General features: G+C 59.6%; 1 protein-coding gene across 3 annotated transcripts; it reads left to right on the top strand.

Moving 5' to 3' along the window:
* Nucleotides 1-4,039: 4,039 nt before the first annotated feature.
* Nucleotides 4,040-23,182, top strand: GRK2 (G protein-coupled receptor kinase 2). Of its 3 annotated transcripts, none has more exons than XM_021925496.1 (21): nt 4,040-4,358; nt 13,904-13,980; nt 15,828-15,901; nt 16,046-16,147; nt 16,254-16,328; nt 16,467-16,528; nt 17,370-17,421; nt 17,732-17,823; nt 18,092-18,191; nt 18,280-18,358; nt 18,452-18,582; nt 18,898-18,992; nt 19,062-19,169; nt 19,378-19,444; nt 19,750-19,850; nt 20,329-20,395; nt 20,468-20,563; nt 20,824-20,986; nt 21,463-21,599; nt 21,691-21,804; nt 21,902-23,182. In XM_021925496.1, exons 2-21 carry the CDS (start codon nt 13,917-13,919, stop codon nt 22,064-22,066), a joined length of 1,944 nt encoding a protein of 647 aa, XP_021781188.1. In that variant the 5' UTR covers nt 4,040-4,358; nt 13,904-13,916; the 3' UTR covers nt 22,067-23,182. The 3 variants fall into 3 exon arrangements, with proteins under 3 accessions (XP_021781188.1, XP_031509609.1, XP_031509610.1); XM_031653749.1 differs by lacking the exon at nt 4,040-4,358 and adding an exon at nt 4,838-5,089; XM_031653750.1 differs by lacking the exon at nt 4,040-4,358 and adding an exon at nt 13,368-13,396.
* Nucleotides 23,183-23,430: the final 248 nt, after the last annotated feature.

Below are 23,430 nucleotides of genomic sequence, written 5' to 3' on the forward strand. Positions count from 1 at the left end.
TCAGTGTGTGGGCCGCGCTAAGTTTGCAACATCTATTAGTCATCCAGTGGCGATGCCAAGTAATGATGTGTCTGTGGGGCTGCCAGCTGGGCGGAGATGGGGCTCCACTCCACTTTGCACTCCTAGCATCCTGGTCAGGAGCAGTCTAGGCACAGGACAAAGGTTTGTAGAGAGAAGAAATGCCTGACACTGACCTGCAAAGGCAATCGACCTTCCCAGGACCAACAGCGGACAGCACCATCCCCAAAACCAGTCTTCCCCAGGCCTGGGGCTCACACCAACCTCTTCTGAACCTGGGGCTTCCTGAAGTCACTTTTCCTGGGCCCAGGAATCAACGAAGGGGGACCAGCCCCCCTCAAAAGACCCCAGCTTCAGGCCTGGCAGGGGGTGTGGATTGGGCTGTGGGTGGGAGGGACTGAGTCTTTAGGTGGGAGTGGGAAGGTGAGGCCACCTCTTGGAACAGAATGGCTGGCATTTCAGAACGCACACACAGACTCTGGTCTGACAAGTTCATCAGGCAGAAGTTTTTCAATAGAGGTTATTCCCGAAAACCCTGGCTGACATGTGGCTGTGCTCACAGTCCAGAAGAGTCAGGACAGGGCAGTGGGGAGAGGAGGTTAGAGGCTTCATGTTGTGGCATCTGGCCTTGTTCCACTCCAAACCCCATGTGCTCCAACAGCTCATTCACTCATTCATTCACTCATCAAACATTGACGCCTTTGAGTCAGGTCCTGTGGTGGGCACTGGGAGCAAGGGATGAACTAGGAGCACCAGTGACAGTGGGGGACAGTATGTACTCTTTAAATATATATATCAGCATTTCCAACATCACGATGCATTTTCCAATTGATGCAGATATGTAATGAGACTTCACTCCCCACTCTCAAAACTTGCAATGATGCATCTTGCAACTGAAGATGGAAAATAGGGCCTAGAAGGTGGTAAGTGTAGAATTGGAGATGTACATAGTTGGGGTCAGGGAGTCAGGGAAGACTGCCGGGAGGAGGTGAGTCTTAGCGGATAAGTAGGAGTTGGCCAGGGAGGAAGGTACACAGAAGGGCTTCCAGGCCCAGGAAACAGCAGAGGCACAGAAGTGAGAATGGGTGGGTGAGTTGGTGGGGGAGCTCCAGGTGCAGAGGATGGTAGCAAAACAAACTGGAGCATCCAAGGTCCAAGTCCTCCAAGATCTTGACTTGCAGATTAAGGAGTTTGTTCACCTAATCTGCTTTGGGCAGAGTGGGGTGAGTCCTAGAGACCCCTCTAGGTCTCTCACTCTCAGTAGCCCCAGAAGGCCTGGAGAGCTGCTTCTTGGTGCCAAGCAGGCAGTGACTCCATCAGATCTAGACCTGGGAAAGGCATCTCTGGTCAGGGCCTGCATCAGGGCAGTGGCTGGCCATAGGACCCTGAGAAGTAGACAGATTCAAGGAGATTCTCAGGAGGCCAGACAGGAGACTATAGTGATAAATTAGAGAAGGGGAGAAAATGAAGGAGCAGTTAGGGAAAAGAAACCTGGGGCTCACCACTCACTGAGAGGAGAACCTCACCAGCTCTGATATGTTCTGGTTCCAGGTTCTGTTGGGACTGATCCAAGAAGGTAGCCTAGAAGTGCACAGAGATGGGAGCCTTGCTTTGCAAAAGGATCCTGGTTGCTGGCCCACAACATGGTAATGAGATTTGAGCTCTATGTGCCCAGGGCTGGGAGGAGGGTCCTATCACTTCAAAAGCAAAGAGAGGGTCTAGAGAGGGGCATGTTGAGATACGAGTGCTGCCTTGAGACACCTGGCTTTCCCCACTCTGGGTGGGCTCTCGGGTGGGTTTCCCCTACCAGGCAGCACTGAAACCTCTGTGCCCTCCCGGGCTGGGAGAGGTTTCACCCTACATGTGGAACCATCCTGAAGGAGCGTCTAGATGGGATGGGGTACACGGAAGGGAGCTGCCAAGAGTGCTGGCCAGGGACCTGGGTCTACGAGCCTGTTAGGGGGTGGGGTTGGGTGCAGGGTACTTGGTCCAGAGTGGGCCTGCAGGGGCCAGGATTGGTTCTAGAGTGGGAGGGTGGGATCGGGGATGGGGGAAGGCTGTAATTGGACTGCAGTTGTCAGGTCCCAGGTTCTGGGTGACCTACTCAGGATTCTGGGTCCAATGTGGGTCCCAGGTTAGATGTCCTAGTCCTGAGTCTGTGTCCACAGTTCTGGGTGTTGAGCCTAGGACAGTGGTCTGGAGTTGATAGTCCAATCTAGGTCTGAGCCCTGACCCCAAGTCTAGGATGCAGGGTCATGGTAGTGGCCTAGGGTCAGAGTCAAGGTTGGGGTCAGTAACCAGGATGAGATCGAGGTCATGGTCCAAAATCTGGATCTGGGGAACTGTTAGGGGTCTGGGGTGAGTGTCACAGTCTGGGTATGGCGTTGGAAACCCAGGGCTGTGATCTGAGGTCATGGTTAGAGTCTGAGGTGGTGGGCAAAGGTTTGAGTCTGGGGTCCTGTTTGGAGTCTGGTGTCAGGTCGTGGACTGCGTCAAAGGTCAGGGAGTCTGGGGTTATAGCCAGGGTCTGAGATGAAAGCCCTGGGATGGTGTTCAGAGGTCTGAATCTGTGTCTTGGTGAGCGTCCAGGTTCCTTGTGATCATGTCTGTTGTCAGGACCACGGCCTGACTGGAGAGCCTGGGATTCAGAGATGTGACCCGAGGTTGTGGTCAAGGAATGGGTCTGGGATCGTCTTCCGTGCCGGGTCCCTGTCTTGTTCCAGGCCAGTGCGTCCAGACGCCAGGTCCTACCCTGGGATCATGAGCCTGTCGCAGGAGTCGGGTTCGGGAATCAGCGCTCCGCGCGGCCTCCAGAGGCACCATCGCCGCCCGCTCGGCCACTGCAGGCTCGCTGGCGCTGTGCTGAAGGCAGAGGCCGGAGAGGCAGCAGCTCCAGAACGCGAGCGCGCAGGCAGCAGCAGCGGCAGCAGCAGCGGCAACAGCAGCAGCAGCGCCGGCACCTGATCAGCAGGAAGCAGGCGCGAGAGCAGAGCCAGGCAAACCAGCACCATGAGGCAGCGCACTGTAATGGCAACGCGAAGCGACCTGTGAGCACTCGAAGCAGGACAAACAGGAAGGCAATCAGCAACGCCAGGCCGACCAAACCGCAGCCGGACCGGAGCCGAAGCGCCGAAGCGAGCAAGAACAGCAACGCTTGGCAGCAGCAACAGGAGGAGAGCAACGCACCACCAGATGGCGGACCTGGAGGCGGTGCTAGCCGGCAATGAAACTACCAGTAATACATGGAAAACAAAACCCGCAACCACTTGCTGCCGCCAGCATAAAGATCCCCTGCTGCCCGAGCAGGTGAGAGGGGTGCCACGGCCCCGGCCCGACCCCGCGGGCACCCCGGCCGCGACTCCGAGACCCTGGCCCCACACTCGACCCCGCGACTTGGACCCCCGGGGCCGGCTCTCGCGACCCTCTGTCGGCCCCCGAGCCCGGAGCAGCCCGGCCGTGGCGCCTGCGGGTCCAGACGCTAAGCCCCAGACCCCGGGCGCCTGAGCCCGGAGCGCCCCAACTCCGGAGCTCCTCTGCCCCTTCGGCCCCCGGGCCCGCTCCGGTCCCCCCGGCCGCCCTGCTGCTTCCTTATCGCGTTCCGCCGGCCCCCCGCTCCAGTCGCTGTCAGCCCCTAGCTCCCGCCTTCTCCCACAGGGGCCCGGCGCGCCCCTTCATCCTCCTCCGAGCAGCCCTTGGTCCCTGTGGGGTCCCCTCCCCTCCGCCGGCCACCATTTACCTCGCCTGACGATGTCACCCACCCTTTTGCTGTCCCTGCTCACGGCACCCGCCTTGGGGTTTCCACTACCCCCACCCGTCTCCCCTCCAGTCTACACTTGTGTGAGGTGTGGGGGGACAGCCAGTTTTCCGGACTCTTCTCCCACCCTCTGGTGGAGTCGCTATCCTGTAGTTGGGCTTGAGAGTGCTTTCGGGGCGGCGTGGTGAGCAGGACCTAGGGTGCTGCGGGCGCCCTCCCCCTCGGACCGCGCTCAGGTGGGGGAAACATCCCGTGCCCTCTCCCCCACATTCCTTCTCGGGCGTGCACTGCATATGGTGCCCGGTGGGTGCTGTTGACCAGGGGCCCTCCCAGCACACTGGCAACAGCTGGACCTTAGCTGCCGCCCCTGTAAGACAACTGACATCACACCTGGTATCAAAGTTTAGACTGTTCAGGATGTAGGTGCAAAAGTACACAGGATGTGGACGATTGCTGCGGTTTGTCCAGCTCTTTATGGCTGATGGAGTATCTCTCCACTGTGTGAGCCTCTCAGCAGCGAATGGGGTGGCCAGGACAGGTGTGGTTTTGTCCCTGTGGAACAGGTGGGGAAACTGAAGCTCCAGAGGTGAGTGACCTGCCCCAAGTCACACAGGTAGTCTCAGGTGGCACCTGGCCAACAGATCAGGGCTTCAGACTTCCGGTTCTACATTTCATTGGCTGCCCTGGCTTGCGCCAGGGAGCAGATGTGCCCACCACAGTTCTTTGTGTCGTGTGGCAACTCCTCGTGCATGCCTGAGAGTTAGCCTCCTGGTGCCCCAGCAGGCTGGGAATGGGGCCTGTCCACACTGCCGTGGTCTTATCTTGTGACTGTGGGCAAGTCCCTTCCCTCACTGGGCCTCAGTCTTCTCGTCTGTGAAATGTGGATGGCGTGAAATAAGAGTTGTGACTCTGTGATGTCCCTCAGCCTTTGAAGTGTCTGTCTAAGCCTGGGCTGACGCTGCAGGGGTGCCATGCCCATGGCCCTCACCGGCCCCCTCTGCCATGCCCTGCTCACTGGGTGTTTGGATTGACTGAACGTCAGGCCGGGGAGAGGAAAATTGGTCTGCATTCTGAAAAGGCCGTTAGGGCCTTTTTTTTCTAAGATATTTGCAATCAGATTTCTCAAAACAGGAACCAGACTGACTGTCAGCTGGGGGCTGTCCAGGGAGCAGTGACGGTTAGTGCAGAAATGAGTTCAGAAATGACAAACCCACGAGGGAGGAAATGGGGGAGTCAGCCTCTAGGGCTCAAAACGGCTCTCCTTGGTGGCGGCAGCCTTGAGACCCTCCTGCAGGATGGAGTTCGGCAATGTGTGAGGTGGGACCTTTTCTGGAACTGTCTGCGTTCGTGTACTCTTCCCCCCAGAATGCATTGCTTCTGATGGGGTGCCGCCTTGGCTCTGCAGGTGTCAGAACCCGGAGAAACGAGATGTTCTTCTTTTCCTGTCCCCTTTCCCATCCACAGCAGTGATGGCGATGATAGCAATAATGATAGGAGTTATTACTGACTTACCTGTTTTGACATCTGTCCTCTCAATTCTTCAACCAACCTGTGAAGCTGGCAAGGCCATGCCTTGCATGTAGTAGTTGCTCAAGAAATACCAGGACTGTGTGACGCCCCAGGCAGTCCTGAGCAGAAACAAGGTTGGATAGGATTCTAGGAGGACAGCAGGAGGCAGAGCCAGGCAGCCCAGGTTTTCACATTCGGTCACCATCAGCAGCATGGCCTTCCGCAAATTGCCCACATCTGTGAAATGGACTGGAGGTGCGAGCGCCGAATGTCAGTGTGCTAAGGCCTGGGAAGGGCTATGGGCCACCCCTACATGGGGGTCCAGGCCTGGGGCATTAGGGAGCAAGCCGCCCTTTGCATAATGCCTTGCCTTGCACACCCAGTGGGGCAGAGCGCACCCCCCGCCGCCCCGATGGTGATCCTGACCATGTCTCATGTTTGCCCGACACTTTTCCATTTGCAGAGTGCTTTTTACTCCATTTTGTCCTTTTGACAACTGTGGGAGGCAGGCCCAGCAGATGGGATTCTCCCCTTTAGCAGCTGAAATCATTGAGGCTCAGGGAGGGGAGGAGTCGTGTCCTCGTCACAGAAGAAAGCTGGAATGGGGCCTCAGGTTTCTGGACCACACAGGCCAGTGCTGTTTCTCTGCTGTACTTTATCCCCTCCACCCACCCCTGCACACCACTGTTCTCACCCCTGTCCACATTTTGTGGCGTGGGCTGACTGGCACCGCTTGTCTGGGGCCATTGGCTGTCACAGTTCACAAGGCTCAGCCCCCTTCCTGTTGGCTGGGATGGAGAATTGAGCTGCCCTGGCAAAGCTACTGCCCCGAGGGGCAGCTCCACTCCAGGGTCCCATCAGATGCAGGAGCCTGTCTTCCCCATACCCCCAAGGTCAAGGTCAGAGTCAGGGAGAGGGGCTGTGGCTTGTCCCCGTGACAGGGTGCCTCTGGGAATTGTTCACACCTTGAGGTAGCCCACCTTGGCAGTCCCTCCATGGCTGGTGCCTGGGGATGTGGCTTGGCCGAGAGCTGGGGCTGGCATCACAGCTCTGAGTTCCAATGGCTAGGGAATGGGAGTGGTTAGGCACAGTGCCACATTGAGTTGGTACAGGGGCCTCCCCTTCTGTCACCCTATAGAATCCGAGGAAACAGTCCCTTTCCCCGACCTTCTTCTAGAAGGAGGCAGCATAAGGCAGCATTGTGTATCTGGAGGATGGGAGACCTGGCTTCTCCCTCTACCACCAGCCCACATGGGACCCAGGCCAGTCCCTTAGCCTGACTGGGCCTGCCTCGGTTTCCACCTTGGTAAATTTAGGGGGCTGCCCCTTCACTCTCAGGGTCTGTGGTCTGGACCTTGCCCTGAAGGAACTGCTGTCTCCCTTTCCCGGCAGCCAGCAGTCTTGTAATTTTCATCATTTGCTTGATATGACCACTGAGGCCTGGTGTAATTAATCTCTGGGCTCCTAGCCGAGGAGCCCTGCCTGGGCGCTCCCAGGAGGTTCCTCTGCCCTCCCCAGTGACAGTGGCAGCCCCAGCAGCAGATTGTCGGAGCCGGGTGCCTCTTGCAGCCTCCCGATTTCTTGGCTGTTTCCTGGTCCCTCCCCACCCAGAGTTTCCTCCTTCCTGCCCCTTTCTGGCTTCCCTGTCTCCCCAGACCCTGCCCCTGTTCCTCCGCTGCCTCGTTCCTGTTAACTCTTTGCAGCCAGAACTTCCTGCCCTTGATTTTTGGGGGAAGGAGTGCAGCGGGAAGCTTTTTCCCTCCCTCCTTCCTCCATTCCTGCGGCACCAGCTGCAACCCTGCTGCTTCCAGCCTTTGTCCCTTACCCAGAACTTTCCACTTCAGTGGCAGCATTCTCCTGACTCCTTTCCCTGAAAACAAGATGATCTTTCTTGCAGTCACTCCCTCTGGGCCTTTGAAGCCCCACCGTTCCCCAGGAATGGGTCTCTGGGATGTGTTTCTCATCTGCTTTCCTTTCCAGAGCATGGGTTTCACTTATTTGCCGTTAAGTCGCCCGCCTGCCGTTACCTGGATAAATGGATTTGAAGGGAGTGTGAGCAATGCAGATTGGAATCTGTGCAGGGGAATTTGGGCTATTAACCCAGAATGAGGTGTCCTATTAATGCACGATCAATTCCTAGTAGTAAGTTCCCGGTGACGTCAGGTGCAGGCGTGCTCCGCAGCCAGCATCTCCTCCCCGTGCCTAGGTTGCACCCAGGTGGGCTTGGCAGAGGGGTTGAGTGCTCAGGCTAGTGGGTTTGGGTTGGCTTGGCTGTTGCTTTCAGGATATGCTCTTGCCTCAGAACACATAGCAGGAACCAAAAGCACAGTGTTGCCCTTGAGGACGCACAGCCTCCCTCACACCTGCCCCTTTTTCCCAAGCCCCTTCCCTACTCTCCTTCGGCTCCCCATAGGTCAGTTTCCGCTGCTGGATGGAGCTATATTCACGTTATTTCTACTTTGCTGCAACTGAGATACTAAAAATGAGATGTTTGTCCGCAGCTTTTTTCTAAAACAATAATATCCCTTCTCTGCTTTGCTGCTTACTGCAAAGGGCCACGTCTATGCTGGCAGAAGTGGGTTTTCTGGTATTAACATGTTGGCAGCTCTGTTCCCAGTTAGGTGCAATTTTCTGACTCTAGAGCCATCTCGTGTTTGTGATGGGGGACAACCCCCTCCTGGGAACCACAGGGCACAGAGTTCTGAAAGTTTGTTCTTGGTGCATTCTAGCGTGATGCAGATTACGGTCTCCATGTCGGCAGTAAATTGCAGGGTGTGGGTGCTCATGTCATATTTGTGAAGAAGCCGTGACATTTGACAAGGCCGCCAGAGTGCCTCTTCCCGAGCATCCCCGCAAGGGAACTGCTTTGTGGCCGACGCGACGTTCCGGAGCCCAGGCTGTGTGCTGGGCCAGCTGGCTTTTTCTCTCCACTGCTCAGGGCTTGCCTTGGACTGATGGTTTGGGCTGGTCTTTCCTATTTGGTCTGTGGCCCCGTCCTTGAGCTCTGAGGATGTTGTTGGCCCCAGGGAGAGTCATTGAGAAACATTAAGAAGCCCCAGGGGACTTCCTCCTGCTGCTGGCACCTTGGTGTCAGGTTTCCTGGAAATGCCACAGGGAGCACCTCGGCCATAGCCACAAGCCCTGCTGCGCTGGCTGGTGAACGCTTGCTCATCTCCCAGGGGACGGTTCCCAGAGTGGCCGCACCAGACCTGCCAAGCCTGTAGCCTTCGTGCCAGCTCTCACCGTCCTGGTGTGGCAAAGCTTTAGCATCGCTGTCGCACGACAGGCACAGGAACCATGGCTCCTGGCTGCCAGCTGCTGGCCAAGGCTGCCTCTCATCCTGGGTTCCAGGGAAGGGGGCTGCCCGCCTCCTGCAGCCCCTGGTCAGGGGCGGGAGGGCCTCCAGGCCAGAGGCTGGGCACATGTCAGGGTCCTCTGAGCCCTGCACCCAGCTCTTTCACAGGGGACAAGGGGAAGATGGAGGGTGCTGTGGTGGGAGGCCGTTTCTCAGGCAGCCTTTGGACATTTTCTTTGACACTAACTCACTGTGGGCCTTGGAGCACGTGGCCCAGCCAGCTTCCTCCAGCCTTGGTTTCCTCACCATCAGCAAGAGTGTGTTGGCCTCTGACTTGTCACTCCCTCCCGTCCACACAGCTGCAGCCTCTGACCCCGAGCAGGAGCCACCTGAGAGAGCCCATGCCACAGAGCATGGCCTGGACTTTGCATTTCTTCTGAACCATGAGGTGCCAGAAGGGACCGGAAGTGCTCCCTCAGCACCCACTCCTTCCCTGTCACCCAGCGCTCAGTGCTGCAGCTGCTCACTTGTCTTCTGCCCCCAGCGTTGGGCTGGGCCTGCTCCAGGAGCAGCAGGAGCTGGTGCGGGCTGCCCTAGCTGCAGGGGTGCCAAGGTGGGACTGACCACTCCTTCCCAAGGCTGAGCAGGCACCAAGCACCTCTGTGCCAAGGAGCCCTTGATGCTTTGGCAGGGCAGGCTGCAGGCTCTACCCACTGGGCCCACAGTAGAGCGATGCAGTGCCTGAAGCTGGTCTGTGAGCAGGGGAGTCCCAACCACCCTGTTCAGCTCAGCCCTGGCCACAGGCCCCATCCACCAAGACCCCATCCTCCAAGAACACAGCAAATGTGGAACAGAGGGTCGGGCAAGACCGGCCACTGTGTGATCCAGCACGGACTGTCCGTGAGCTGTGGGGCGCTGAGGAAGAGGGCTCTGGCGGCTCTCTCCCATGGCCCAGCAGGCAGGGCACGGTGGGCAGCACGGCCAGCCTGGCATCTTAGGAGCCCCCCTTCTGCCGTGTCCGCCCAGGCTTTGCAAATGGCCAGTGTGATGGTGGCGATTCAGCATCTCATTGACATCCTCATTTTACAAGTGGGGAAACTGGACATTTCAACTTTGTGACCAGGTGGTAAGGGCCATTTGGAACCCAGGCACCCATCCAACGGCCAGAGCAAAGATCAAGGCCCTTGCCCAAAAGTGTTGGGATCCTTAGGGTCCTTCCATCTGGGACTGTTAAGGCCACTTGGTTCTCCTGATGCTCCAGAGTAGATCTTGGGAGCCACGTTCCCCTGGATCTCAGGGTTGCTGACCTGGGTGGGGGCAGGGACACGCTCTGGGCTCACTGCCACTCCAGACTCTGCCAGTATCAGGGAGCGGTGTTGGAGACAAGGTGACCCAACCCAGGAGGCTGCACTGCCCCCATGCCCGCCTGTGCTTGCCACCCTGGCAGGAGCTGCCCCCAGTGGCAAGTTCTTCCAACCTGCCAGTTCCCTTGGCAGCCAGACCCATGGGAATAGACAGGAAACCCTAAAATTGCCACTTTGGGGGCCTTCCATTCAAGGACTGTGCTCAGGCCTGACCTCGTGTTTGGTTTCTTGCTGGGGGGAGGGGGGTTGTTTATTTTATTTAAAAAACATTTTTTTCTTTTTAAGGAAGAAAGTGGAGTGCTGTGGGCTGGGAAGAATGCGGTGGCCATGCCCAGGCGTGGCTGCTGAGGGGAGAGATGGCCTCAGAGCCCCAGGTCCTGCTTCCTGCTGTTCCCAGGCGGGGACGGACAGCAGAGCCCCTGGGAAGGAGAAAGGGCCTACCCGGCAGGTTCCCCTGGCTGTCGCAGGCAGGGAAGCGAGCATGCTTCCCCCTTGGAGATTTTGTATGTCCAGTTGAGAAGTGGCAGTGGCTACTCCCTGGCTTCTAGGTGGCCATTCCCTCTGCCAAGCTGGCACCATTTTTTTTTTTTTTTTTTTTTTGAGACAGTCTCTCTGTCACCCAGGCTGGAGTGCAGTGGCGCAATCTTGGCTCACTGCAGCCTCCATCTCCAGGGTTCAGGTGGTTCTTCTGCCTCAGCCTCCTGAGTAGCTGGAACTACAGGCGCACGCCACCACGCCTGGCTAATTTTTGTATTTTTAGTAGAGATAGGGTTTCACCATGTTGGTCAGACTGGTCTTGAACTCTTGACCTCATGATTCGCTTGCCTCGGCCTCCCAAAGTGCTGGGATTACAGGCATGAGCTACTGCGCCCTGCCAAGCTGGCACCATTTTTGCAGGCTCCTAGGAAGCAAGTCTGGGGCTCAGTGGGGCTTACTGCTGAAGCCCCATGGCCCCCATTCCCAGGACCATGCCCAGCTCCTGGTGGGTGACCCCTACAGGCTAGAATTGCTTTGCCTGTCATCTGCATCTGCCTGTCGCTGCCTTCCGCTTGACCAGCACCTGATCATACTCATTTGACCCTCCACTGCCCCAGAAGACAGGTATTTCAGAAGACAGGCATTTCGGAAGACTGGCATTTTGTGTGGTTTTTTTTTTTTTTTTTGCTTTTTTTCATCCTCTTCTGTGGACCAGAATGTCCCAGAACTCAAAAATCTGGTGCAGAACCAGAGTCCCGCCTTCCCGGCCCACCTCCCAGGTGAGATGCAGGCCCCTGGCCTTGGGATTTTCTCCACGCTCTGGTCTCCCAGTGCATAACCTGTGCCTCGAGGGCCGCCCAGGGCCCAGGCCTCCTGTCTGCAAGTGCTGAGTGCAGGGACTGTGTCTTTCTCAGTTAAAGAGATTTTTATGAAGCCCCTGCTGTGTGTGAAACACCACAGTCTCTGTCCACCGTTTCCTGTGTCCCTCGGAGTCCCATGTGCCGGGAAACATGTCCTTAACAGTGGCTGGTGGACATGAGCTGGCATGTGTCCTGAAGGGGTGGGTGTGCTGGCATGGACGGGGGGCCCATCCTCGGAGCTCCTGCCAGTCCTCAGAGAGCATCCTGACTCCCCGGTGGTGGGGCATTGACCCTTTTCCCATCCAGGCAGGGTCTGTTCTGAAGGAGTCATAGGATGCGAACTCAGGGTCACTTAGGCCCATCCTTGTCTTCAGTGCCCTGCTTCCTGTTGGAGACAACTTTGGAAGAGGCCACAGCCCCTCCCAGCCTCTGAGGGTGGGGAGCAGGCGAGGGGGTCACGGCCTTGGGACTGTGCTCATGGCAACCCTGCTGTGCGCATGCTATCGTGCTATCTTGCTCGGCCTTTCCTGAGGAAGGCTCGAACCAAGTGAGATCAGGGGCCGAGGCCCGGGAGTCCACTGCAGCCCTTCCCAGAAGGACAGTGCCCAGCGGAAACGGATAGGAGCCCCCCTCTCGAGCCTGAGGCCAGTGGCCAGGCAGGGTCCACAGGCCAGGTCAGTGCTGCCTGGAGCTGCTCTCCGCAGACAGCTCTTCTGGCTGGAGCCACTGTTCTTCCAGACCCTCGGGCCCAAAGCCTGGAAGCCCTCATGGGGCTGGACTCATAACCCTTCTCCTGGTCCCCGACAGCCTGAGCCTTCTCCCACCCACCCTCTTCCCCTTCCTCCTGCCCAAGTGTCGCCTCTGCCTGGGCTTCCTCCCCGTAGCGCCTCCAGTGGAGTTGGGCTGCCGCTGCCCTGGACCGAGCCTCCTGAGTCCTGCTCTCCCGCCCACTCCTTGGCTCTGAAGCCCCCCAGTTTGCAAGGCCCTGCCCTCCCCCTTGCCATGGCCTTTGTGTGCCCTCTCCCCTGCCCTGTTGGCCTCTTGCTTATCCCTGGACATACTGTCCCCTGCCTGTTCCCATGTCTACCGACCTCCCTGGCTTCGCCACCTGCCGAGATCCTGCTTGCACTCCAGGAACCCAGGGGAGTTCCGCCTTCTGCACAGAGCCTCCCCAGACCCAGAGGCCTCCTCCCCTTCCCAAGGCTTCTGCACACGCTGTCTGGTATCACAGGCTCAGAACCATGCCCTGGGCAGGGCTGCTTGGAGCAGGGGGTGGCTTTGGCATGATGTACACAGTGCCTCAGGGGTAGATGTGCAGCAGGTCTTCGTGACCACAGCCTGGGTGGCCAGTCCGACCAGCCCTGGACTGAGCTCCTAGGGGCAGGCAGGGCCGGGGTGCAGAGAGGCAGGGGCCGTGCCAAGCACAGAGAATCTGGACTTGCAGATCCAAATCTCCACCAGCTGCAGTCTTTTCCCGGGAGGCCTGCTGGCAGCCCCATAGATCCTGCAGGGCCATGTGAGCATGACATGGGCTCAGGTTGTTGGCCCTACAGGCCCCCAGCCCCGCACATGCCCTCAGTATGGCAGCTACACGTTACCCTAGGAGCCCAGACTAGTGAGGACCAGATGCAGGCCTCAGCTGGCCAACGGGACAGACTGGCAAGGCTGGGCTGGAGATGGACCAGGAGAGGGCAGGAGGGGATAGTAAGGTGGTATTTGAGGCCAGGAGTGTAGCCTGTTGTGGCTCTCCCAGACAGCACTCATTGTGGGGGTGAGATAAACAGGGTGGGGGGGTGTCAGGTTGGGTTTTGGGGGTCACAGTGGCCAGTCCCTCCCCTACGGCCATACCAAGCAACCCAGGGCAGGGGTCACATTTTATATCCAAGTACTAGGGACACACGACCAAGGCATGGCCTTTTCTTACCATTTAAAACATTGAGATGCAGTTCATACAAAATTCATCATTTTATTATACAATTTAGTGTTTTTTAGTATATTCACCATGTTGTGCAACCCTTACCCCAAAAAGAAACCGCATCCCCACCGGCAGTCACTCCTCTCCCTCTCTCCAGTCCCCGGCAGCCGCAGATCTGCATTCTGTGTCCATGGGTTTGTTCATGTGAGTGGACTCCCACAGTATGTGGCAACCCTTTGTGACTGGCTTCGTTCAGCCTCATGTTTTCAAGGCTTATCCGCGTTGTGGCCCCTGTCAGTGCCTCATTCCTTTTTACCGCCGAGCCATGTGCCCCTGTGTGGAGATGCCACATGTGTGTCTTTTCATCTGCTCACAAACCAGGTTTGGCTTTTGTGACTTGGCCAAGTGCCCAAAGCCAGCCGGTTGCAGCACTGGGACCAAACCCCACAGGCAGTGGGCCTCTAAGCAGGGGGCCACCTGCCGGCCACCCTGGCCTTTGGGACACAACCTGGCGGGGGCAGTGCAGGGAAAGGCTTCCTGGAAGCCGTCTGGTTTGACCTGTGGCTGGGGTGAGTGAGTATGCCCGACATGGTGGCCTCCTTCCTGGAGGGAGTGGCGACACCACCAGCAGTGCCCTCCACTCACAGTTCTGGGCTTGCAGCCCCGACAGGCTCTGGGAGCTTCTGCTTACTGTGCTCCCCTGTCCTACAGCATCCGCAGTGTCATGCAGAAGTACCTGGAGGACCGGGGCGAGGTGACCTTTGAGAAGATCTTTTCCCAGAAGCTGGGTGAGTATGGCAGTGGCTCTGCCAGCCACCAGGCTTCACTTCTTGCCCCTACCCCAGTCAGCCCAGCCGTGCTCCCCACTCTCTGGAGATTTGGCCTCCCATCTACTCAGGGTGGAGCAGCCAGCGAGACCCCAGGGTTTGCTCCAAGTCTCTGTGACCCTGCGTGCCTCCTAGCCCCTGCCCATCGGCCCAGGGAGCCCCGTGGTGGGGGTGGGGGCCCAGAGTCTTCCAGGGCCGCCAGGGAAGTTCCTCCTTTGGGGTTTTTGTTTTTGAGAGTTGCAGCTTCCCCTTGGCGCGGCCGCAGCTGCTCTGGGCCGTTGGTAGAACTGACAGGAAGAGGCGGGGCCCTTCCTGTGGCGCCTGCCGAGCTGTGGTTGGCCCCGCCCCACCCCATGGGCCCTCTTTGTAAGCAACCTGCCTGGCGCTGGCCCTCCATTCCTCCTCCAGCTGGTGTCTGATGCCTGCTGTCAGAAGTTTCATGCGACCCACCCTGTGGACCTGGCCTGGAGGGCAGGCTTGGGGCAGGTCTCGGGAAACAGGCTCCAGCCCCACATGGCTCTGATTTGGCCTTCCTGAGAATAGGAGCTCAGCTCTGGACAGGGGGCATCCTGGCCTGATGGGATCAGGCATTGGACGTCAGCCTGGGGGAGTCGGTGTGTCAGGAAGCACAAAGTTTGGGTCCCAGGCCTGTGCCATGTGCCCTCGGGCAAGTTGCTTCACCTCTCTGAGTCTGCTGGTGTCCTCACCTGGGAGATGGGACTCATGAGTCCCACTGCACAGGCCTGTCACAGTCAGATGAGAGCACTGTGCCCACTGTGAAGCCTGGTCCCCATTCCTCAAAAGCCCTGCACTAAAGGCCAGGCAGTGAGGACTGAAGTGATGGCTGCAGCTCTGACCCAGGTGCCCATGCGGTGTCCCCGAAGGCCTGGGAGGCTGCCAGCTTGAGCCGGCTCACCCGTGTCAGACTGGAGGCCTGAGAAGGGCCTCTGTCCCCGGGTAGTGCTCGGGGGCCAGGTCCCTGGGCCCGGGCCCAGGCCCCTTACTCAGGCATGAGGGCACTCTATCTGGGGTCCCCTGAGAGCCCCTCCCACAGCCCACCTTGCCTTTCCAGTTCCCTGTGGCCCATACCCCTTCCATGCCCCCTGCCCTGAGGCCCCAGCCCCCAACCTCTTTCCCAGGGACTTGCCACTTGGTAGAGTAGTCCTGGGTTCCGCTTGAGCCTCTGCCACAGGCAGTGTGTCTGACCAGCTCCTTGAGCCCTAGTTTCTCCAACTGGACCCATCCTTCCTGCCTGTTTCTCAGGCCACTGTGCATATAAGCCAGACAATGCAGTGGGGCAGGGTCCAGAGGAGTGGTGTGGCCTCTCAGAGCCCCCTGCTAACCTCCCCCCCATGCTGCAGGCTGAACTGGCCCCGATGGCCACAGCATCCCAGGGCCCCCAGACTGGATCATGTTGCACCTGCACAGCCCGCCCCGTTGCGGGGTATCGGCCTCACAGAGCAGGCACAGGGTCCTGGGCTGCAGTGAGTGGGGGCCCAGGTGCCAAGCCAGGGCTCCCTGATGCCAGAGCTGACACCTCTCCTCTGCCTCACCCATCGCCGTCCAGCTGCCACCTGGGGAAACAGATTTCAGGAAGAGGGTAGAAACATAGGGGCCCTGACCCAGAATCCAGGTGTCTTCAAGTTGGCAGCAGCCTTAGTGGCTGCCTGGCCCACCCCTTGCCTGGGGCCGAGACCACCTTTGCCATCTCCATAGCCGGTTCTGCCCAGGGAGCTCAACTCACACCATCCGCAATGATGGGAAGGCCTCGGAGGCATGGCTCTGTGACCTTACACTGTTGCCTTCAGGGTACCTGCTCTTCCGAGACTTCTGCCTGAACCACCTGGAGGAGGCCAGGCCCTTGGTGGAGTTCTACGAGGAGGTGAGGCCCAGAGGCCCGGGCCCTGCTCTGCCCGGAGAAAGGGAAGGAGGTTGGGGCAGCTTTGTGGAATCCACAAGCCACCTGGTGTGGGCACCCCCATTCCCTGCTGGGCTATAGATGACCTGCAGGAATCCTGTCCTCCAGATCAAGAAGTATGAGAAGCTGGAGACAGAGGAGGAGCGTGTGGCGCGCAGCCGGGAGATCTTCGACTCATACATCATGAAGGAGCTGCTGGCCTGCTCGCACGTGAGTGTCCTCGGCTGGCCCCGTGTGCTGGCCCAGAGTCACCTGCAGGTTGGGAGGGGAAAAGAGGACCCTGCAGAGAATTCATGGCCACCTCTGTCTTCCCCAGCCGTTCTCCAAGAGTGCCACTGAGCATGTCCAAGGCCACCTGGGGAAGAAGCAGGTGCCTCCAGATCTCTTCCAGGTGTGTGCCTCCCGATCCCTGCCCAGGCGAAGTCACCTTGGACAGCCCCGGGTCAACGAGCCTGGTCAGCTAGGGGTGGGGCCTGGGCAGCCATGGTCTCTCGGGGCTCAGTCACCAACTTCCAGCTTCCTCCCTTAGCCATACATTGAAGAGATTTGTCAGAACCTCCGTGGGGACGTGTTCCAGAAATTCATCGAGAGGTGAGAGCGGGGCAGTGTAGGAGAGGAATGGGGAGGGAGAGGCCGCTCTCAAAAGGGTGTGGCTGGTGTGGAGGGCAGAAGCCAGCCTTCATTAGGCCCTGAGCAGGCAGGTGGCTGGCCCGTCAGTGGCCCCCTTGCAAGGACTCCTGAGAGGTCAGACAGGCTGCAGGTCATCTTCTCCCATGCTGCCATCCTCAGCACCAGGCAGCTCAAAGCCCATCCCAGGCAGTCTCCTAGCTCCAGGGAGCTCCAGGGACCTAGGAGAGCCGCGCCACCTGTGCCTCTTTCCCATGGGCTGTATAGCACCTTTCTGGCCCACCCGGGCTGAGAAGCATCAGGGTCGTGGTAGGGGTGGGCTCAGGAGAGCACACAGCCCCCGTGACCCTCACAGCCAGAGTTGGTGCGGTGGGTGGGAATTGTAGGGAGATTTCAGCTAGCTTTAGGGAGCAGCTTTTTTAGGGTCACTGCTGCCCAGCCATGGAGTGAGCTCTGTGTCACTGAAGGTATGCAAGCAGGGATGGGAGACGCACTTGTCAAGGATATGGTAGCAGAAGGTCTGGGTTAAACTGGAAGACCTCGTCTCTGTGTGGATCTGATTCCAGCAGGAAGCCACAGCCAGGTGGCCGAGGGCCGTGCTGGGTACCCAAGCAGCCCTGGCTGGCACTGTGGGTGGGCAGGCCCTCAACATATCATTCCTGGAAGAGGACATTAAAGCTCGTGATGTTTCCACATCTACCCTCAACGGGACCCCAGGGAGTGGCTGCTGGGTGGGGCAGGCTCACAACAGCATCATCCTTCCCACATTCTGAGTGGCCCCTGAGCCCAGATTCTTCTCTTCCAGCGATAAGTTCACACGGTTTTGCCAGTGGAAGAATGTGGAGCTCAACATCCACGTGAGTGGGCCTGGGTGGGGCATGGAAAGCTGTGCACCCTGCTGCTCCTCTCCCGGGAGCTGGGCCTGAGGCTTGGCTGGGAGTGGGGAGGTCAGGGAGTATCTGTCCTTTAGCCCCCAGGGCCGTGGCTGTGGGGGTCAGGGCCGGGATCCTGGCATGGGGAGGCTGGAGCAGGTAAGTGTGTGGCGAGGATGGCCAGGACATGGGTATGAGGACCCTGGCGTGGGGCCAGCCCCTGCTGCCCAGGTGCCTCTGCCCCAGGACTGGGCCAAGGCAGCCTGTGGTGACCGCAGCTGTCACTGCCCCTCAGCTGACCATGAATGACTTCAGCGTGCATCGCATCATCGGGCGCGGGGGCTTCGGCGAGGTCTATGGGTGCCGGAAGGCCGACACAGGCAAGATGTGAGCACCCTGCTCGGCGTGGGGGAATGTCTGGGGGAGCCGGGCTTCTGGGGGCCCTGATGGGCTGGGTTCTTCACAGGGCTACCTGCTGCCCCATGCACTCCTGTCTTGCCATGCTGTTACCCCTGCAGGCCCCTCTGGCCCCAGCCCTCCCTGTCTCTTATTTGTGTCACAGGCTGGTCCTGGGTCTAGTCTTTCCCTCAAGCGCCCCCAGAGGCAGCCCTGGGCCCCTGCTCCCAGGTGTTGATTGCCGACCTCTGCTCTGCAGGTACGCCATGAAGTGCCTGGACAAAAAGCGCATCAAGATGAAGCAGGGGGAGACCCTGGCCCTGAACGAGCGCATCATGCTCTCACTCGTCAGCACCGGGGTGAGTGGGGTGGGCTGGGCTGCCGCTGAGGCTCTGGAACCCCGGGCACCCCTGCTGACTGCCCCTCCCCTCATTTCTCCCCTCCCAGGACTGCCCATTCATCGTCTGCATGTCGTACGCGTTCCACACACCAGACAAGCTCAGCTTCATCCTGGACCTCATGAATGGTGAGTGCTGGCCCTGCCCCAGGGTGGTCTGGGCCCAGGCACGACAGGCTGGGGCAAGATGCTGAATGCTGCCTGTGGGGCTGCCTCCCTCAGGTGGGGACCTGCACTACCACCTGTCCCAGCACGGGGTCTTCTCAGAGGCTGACATGCGCTTCTATGCGGCCGAGATCATCCTGGGCCTGGAGCACATGCACAACCGCTTCGTGGTCTACCGGGACCTGAAGGTGAGCACCTTGCTGTCCCTAGGCTGGGCCTCCGTAGCTGTCCTCTCCTTCCTCTCAGCATCCTGGCCACCAGGCCCAGAGGGGTGAGGCTCCTGGGACATGGCCGCCCCTTGTCTTCCCATCTCCGCCCCTGCCCTTCCCACCGAGCCACTCTCTGGGTCCAGGTTGTGGCTGGGGACAAGAGAGAGGACCCCACCTTTGCCCTTTCCTTGGGGAGCCATCGTCCTCTCCAGTGAAGCAGTGCCCCAGCTGGCATCTTGCCTGGCCGGGCCCAATCCTGAGTGCCCTGGGCAGCTCACTGGGCTTCCTCCACAGCCGGCCAACATCCTTCTGGACGAGCATGGCCACGTGCGGATCTCAGACCTGGGCCTGGCCTGCGACTTCTCCAAGAAGAAGCCCCATGCCAGCGTGTGAGTGCCCCCCCCCTCCCCCCCCCCCACCCCTCACCACTCCCGCTCATGGCCCCCTTGCTCCCACAGGGGCACCCACGGGTACATGGCTCCGGAGGTCCTGCAGAAGGGCGTAGCCTATGACAGCAGTGCCGACTGGTTCTCTCTGGGGTGCATGCTCTTCAAGTTGCTGCGGGGGTGAGTGGCCCGTCCCAGGTGGGCAGGTGGGTCGGGGCTAAGAGAAGTTCCTCCCCAATCCAGGTGGGATGCCAGAGGAGGGGAGCCCATAGCTGCCTTGGTGTTAAGGGTGGCACCGTCCCTGACTTTGGTCACAGCTCATTCATGCTGCCTGCCTCCCTTTCCCCATTCCTGTCCTTTGACGTTGTTTTTGGCCTCTCTTGCCCAGGCATAGCCCCTTCCGGCAGCACAAGACCAAAGACAAGCATGAGATCGACCGCATGACGCTGACGATGGTGGGTGCGGGTCTCAGCGCAGGGCTGCAGAGGGGGTGGGTGGGGGAGCTCCTGTGAGTGCCAGGGCATGACTCTTGCTTCCCACCAGCCAGCAGAGATCTCGGCCACTGACCCCTACTCTGGCCTCCGAGGCAGACCTCCTGCCCCTAGGCTCTTGTCCTCCCCGTGCTGTTGGAGCACCTGACAGATGGAAGCTGCGCCCCATCTGACCCTCTGCTGGGGGCTTGGACCCCTCTCTCCCCTGAGCTGGGATGGGGTCGAGGGCTCTTCCTAAGCCCCTGCTAATGTCCCACTCCTCTCTAAAGGCTGTGGAGCTGCCCGACTCCTTCTCCCCTGAACTCCGCTCCCTGCTAGAGGGGTTGCTGCAGAGAGACGTCAACCGGAGACTGGGCTGCCTGGGCCGAGGGTGAGTGCCCTGGCGCCTTGGGCCTGCTGCCGGCTGTGCCCCCATGAGGACAAGGGCTGTGTCCCGTCACCTGGAACCCCCTCCAAGGTCGCAGCCTCTTTGGAGGAGCTCACAAGTTGGGGCATGGCCAGCCCTGTCCAATGTTCTCAGGGTGGAGGGGCTGCCCTGGGGGTTGGAGCTGCTGGAACCAGCTGGTAACTGGCTTCCAGAGGGGCCCTTGTCACAGACAATGATAATAGCAGCTTTTTATGTTTATTGAACATTTATTAAGCACTGGGCATAGGGTTGCAAAATTTACCAATGTTAAAACCCACAACCCTATGATGTAGGAACTTCTGTTCTCCCATTTGAGAGATGAGGAAACAGCTCAAGTTTAAGGAACTTGCCCAAGTTCACAGAGCCAGAAAGTGGCTCAACCAGGAGTTAAGCCCAGGGCTCAGGGTGGGGCTGAGCCCAGATGACTGGCCTCTCCCCGCAGGGCTCAGGAGGTGAAAGAGAGCCCCTTTTTCCGCTCCCTGGACTGGCAGATGGTCTTCTTGCAGAAGGTAACAGTCTGCGGCAGGGACTGGGGGTGCTCTGCAGTCCCACCCCCGAGCTAATGCCCTGTTCTGCTGCAGTACCCTCCCCCGCTGATCCCCCCACGAGGGGAGGTGAACGCGGCTGACGCCTTCGACATTGGCTCCTTTGATGAGGAGGACACAAAAGGAATCAAGGTACTGGGCCTTGCCTGGCCTCTTGTACCTGGGCTCTGATCCTGGCCTGGGGGAGGATCCCTGTCCCTTCTTATCACCCGTGAGACCCTGTGCCAGCCCTGCCAGCTTGTAGGCCTCAGCTCCTCCTCAGCCAACTTCCCGGGGGGTGGCAGTTGCACTGACCATCCCTACCCAGGGCCCTGGGTCTGGGCAGCCTGTGGCTGATGGTATTCCGGCATCTCTGTCCATTCATGTGCCCCTGCCCCATCCACCTGGTAAAGTTACTGGACAGTGATCAGGAGCTCTACCGCAACTTCCCCCTCACCATCTCGGAGCGGTGGCAGCAGGAGGTGGCCGAGACTGTCTTCGACACCATCAACGCTGAGACAGACCGGCTGGAGGCTCGCAAGAAAGCCAAGAACAAGCAGCTGGGCCATGAGGAAGGTGAGGGTCGCCGGCTGCTGCGGCACCAGGCCCCTGCCTGCTTAGAAGTGAGCAGCTGGCTCGGGTTTAAGGAACTCGCCCTGGATCACAGCCAGAAAGTGGCGGCTCTGGGATTGAAACTCAGGCTGGGGCCGGGCGTGGTGGCTCACGCCTGTAATCCCAGCACTTTGGGAGGCCAAGGAGCGCAGATCACTTGAGGTCAGGAGTTTGAGACCAGCCTGGCCAACATGGTGAAACCCTGTCTCTACCAAAAAATACCAAAAAAATTAGCCGGGCATGGTGGCACGCGCCTGTACTCCCAGCTACCCGGGAGGCTGAGGCGGGAGGATCGCTTGAACCTGGGAGGTGGAGGTTGCAGTGAGCCAAGATTTTGCCACAGCCCTCCAGCCTGGGCAACAGAGTGGAGACCCTGTCTGAAAACAACAAAAAAGAAACCCAGGCGGGGCCGGCTGAGTCTCCTCTGTCTCTCACCTCAGACTACGCCCTGGGCAAGGACTGCATCATGCACGGCTACATGTCCAAGATGGGCAACCCCTTCCTGACCCAGTGGCAGCGGCGGTACTTCTACCTGTTCCCCAACCGCCTGGAGTGGCGGGGCGAGGGCGAGGCCCCGGTAAGGAGCCCGTGCGGGGGTCTGGGAGCTGGGCTTCCAGGTGGCCGGCCGGCCCGGCTCTTACCCGCACCACCCATCCCTGGCCCTGCAGCAGAGCCTGCTGACCATGGAGGAGATCCAGTCCGTGGAGGAGACGCAGATCAAGGAGCGCAAGTGCCTGCTCCTCAAGATCCGCGGTGGGAAACAGTTCGTTTTGCAGTGCGACGTGAGTGGGGGCTGGGCTGGGGGTGGGAGGGCCGAGGGGCCAGGCCAGGCAGGCTGGGGAGAGCCCCAGCTAACAGAGCTGGGCTTGGCATGTGTAGAGCGACCCTGAACTGGTGCAGTGGAAGAAGGAGCTGCGTGACGCCTACCGCGAGGCCCAGCAGCTGGTGCAGCGGGTGCCCAAGATGAAGAACAAGCCGCGCTCGCCCGTGGTGGAGCTGAGCAAGGTGCCGCTGGTCCAGCGCGGCAGTGCCAACGGCCTCTGACCCGCCCGCCCGCCTTTTATAAACCTCTAATTTATTTTGTCGAATTTTTATTATTTGTTTTCCCGCCAAGCGGAAAAGGTTTTATTTTGTAATTATTGTGATTTCCTGTGGCCCCAGCCTGGCCCAGCTCCCCCGGGAGGGGCCTGCTTGCCTCAGCTCCTGCTGCACCAACCCAGCCGCTGCCCGGCACCCACCGTCCTGACCCCAGGGGCTGCCCACTCCCAGTGTCTTCCTGTGGGGGAAGAGCACAGCCCTCTCGCCCCTTCCCTGAGGGATGATGCCACACCAAGCTGTGCCACCCTGGGCTCTGTGGGCTGCACTCTGTGCCCACGGGCACTGCTGAGTGGCCCAGCCTCCCTCACTGGGGCGGGCGCAGCACAGGGATCCGACTGAATTTTCCCACTGCACCCCTCCTGCTGTAGAGGGGCAGGCCCTGCACTGTCCTGCCCCACAGCGTTGGTGAGAGGAGGGGCCTGTTGTCTCCCTGGTCCCCAAGGCCTCCCACAGTGACTCGGGCTCCTGTGCCCTTATTCAGGAAAAGCCTCGGTGTCACTGGCTGCCTCCACTCCCACTTCCCTGACACTGCAGGGCTCGGCTGAGAGGGTGGCATTGGCGGCAGGTGCTGCTACCCTCCCTTCTGTCCCCTCTTGCCCCAACCCCCAGCACCTGGGCTCAGGGACCACAGCAAGGCTACTGTGGGTTGGGCCATACTGGCCTCGCCTGGCCTGAGGTCTCCCCGATGCTGGGGCGGGTGCGACCCCTTCTGCCCAGGACGGGGCCGGCCAGGTGGGCGGGCAGCACATCAAGGAGGCTGGCTGGGGCCTGTCAGTGTGCCCCCCACCCCGGCCCATCAGTGTACCCTTGCCCAGGCTGGCCAACCCCACAGCCCACGTCCTGTCAGTGCCGCCACCTTGGGGCGCCGCCTCGCCCACCGCATGCCCCCTCGTGCCAGTCACGCTGCCTGTGTGGTGTCGCGCCTTCTCCCCCCCGGGGCTGGGTTGGCGCACCCTCCCCTCCCGTCTACTCATTCCCCGGGGCGTTTCTTTGCCGATTTTTGAATGTGATTTTAAAGAGTGAAAAATGAGACTATGCGTTTTTATAAAAAATGGTGCCTGATTCGGCTGTCTCAGACTCTTTGTACCTGGTGACTGCTTTTCAGCCTCTGCTGGGCTGGGGCCCGAGGGGGAGGGTCTCGGTGGTACCAGGTCTCCTCCACCACCACGGCTTCCAAGGTGGCCTGCTGGGGCCCAGGCCATCTTCCAGGTGGGGTGAGGCAGTGAGTCCCACTCCCCCTCCTGCCCTTCCCAGCTGGCAGTCCTCCCGCCTAGTGGCTGTCCAGTGCCCATTCCTCACCTTTTCTCAGG

Source organism: Papio anubis, chromosome 12 (genome assembly GCF_008728515.1).
Source record: "Papio anubis isolate 15944 chromosome 12, Panubis1.0, whole genome shotgun sequence".
Lineage (NCBI taxonomy): Eukaryota > Metazoa > Chordata > Mammalia > Primates > Cercopithecidae > Papio > Papio anubis.

Excerpts from the sequence above, each read along its gene's own strand:
- GRK2 (XM_031653749.1), top strand. The coding sequence starts at position 4,962 with ATGAGTTCAGAAATGACAAACCCACGAGGGAGGAAATGGGGGAGTCAG. Across the intron at positions 16,329-16,466 it reads TGCCTCCAGATCTCTTCCAG|CCATACATTGAAGAGATTTG; the intron begins GTGTGTGCCTCC and ends TTCCTCCCTTAG. Across the intron at positions 17,824-18,091 it reads AAGGCCGACACAGGCAAGAT|GTACGCCATGAAGTGCCTGG; the intron begins GTGAGCACCCTG and ends TCTGCTCTGCAG.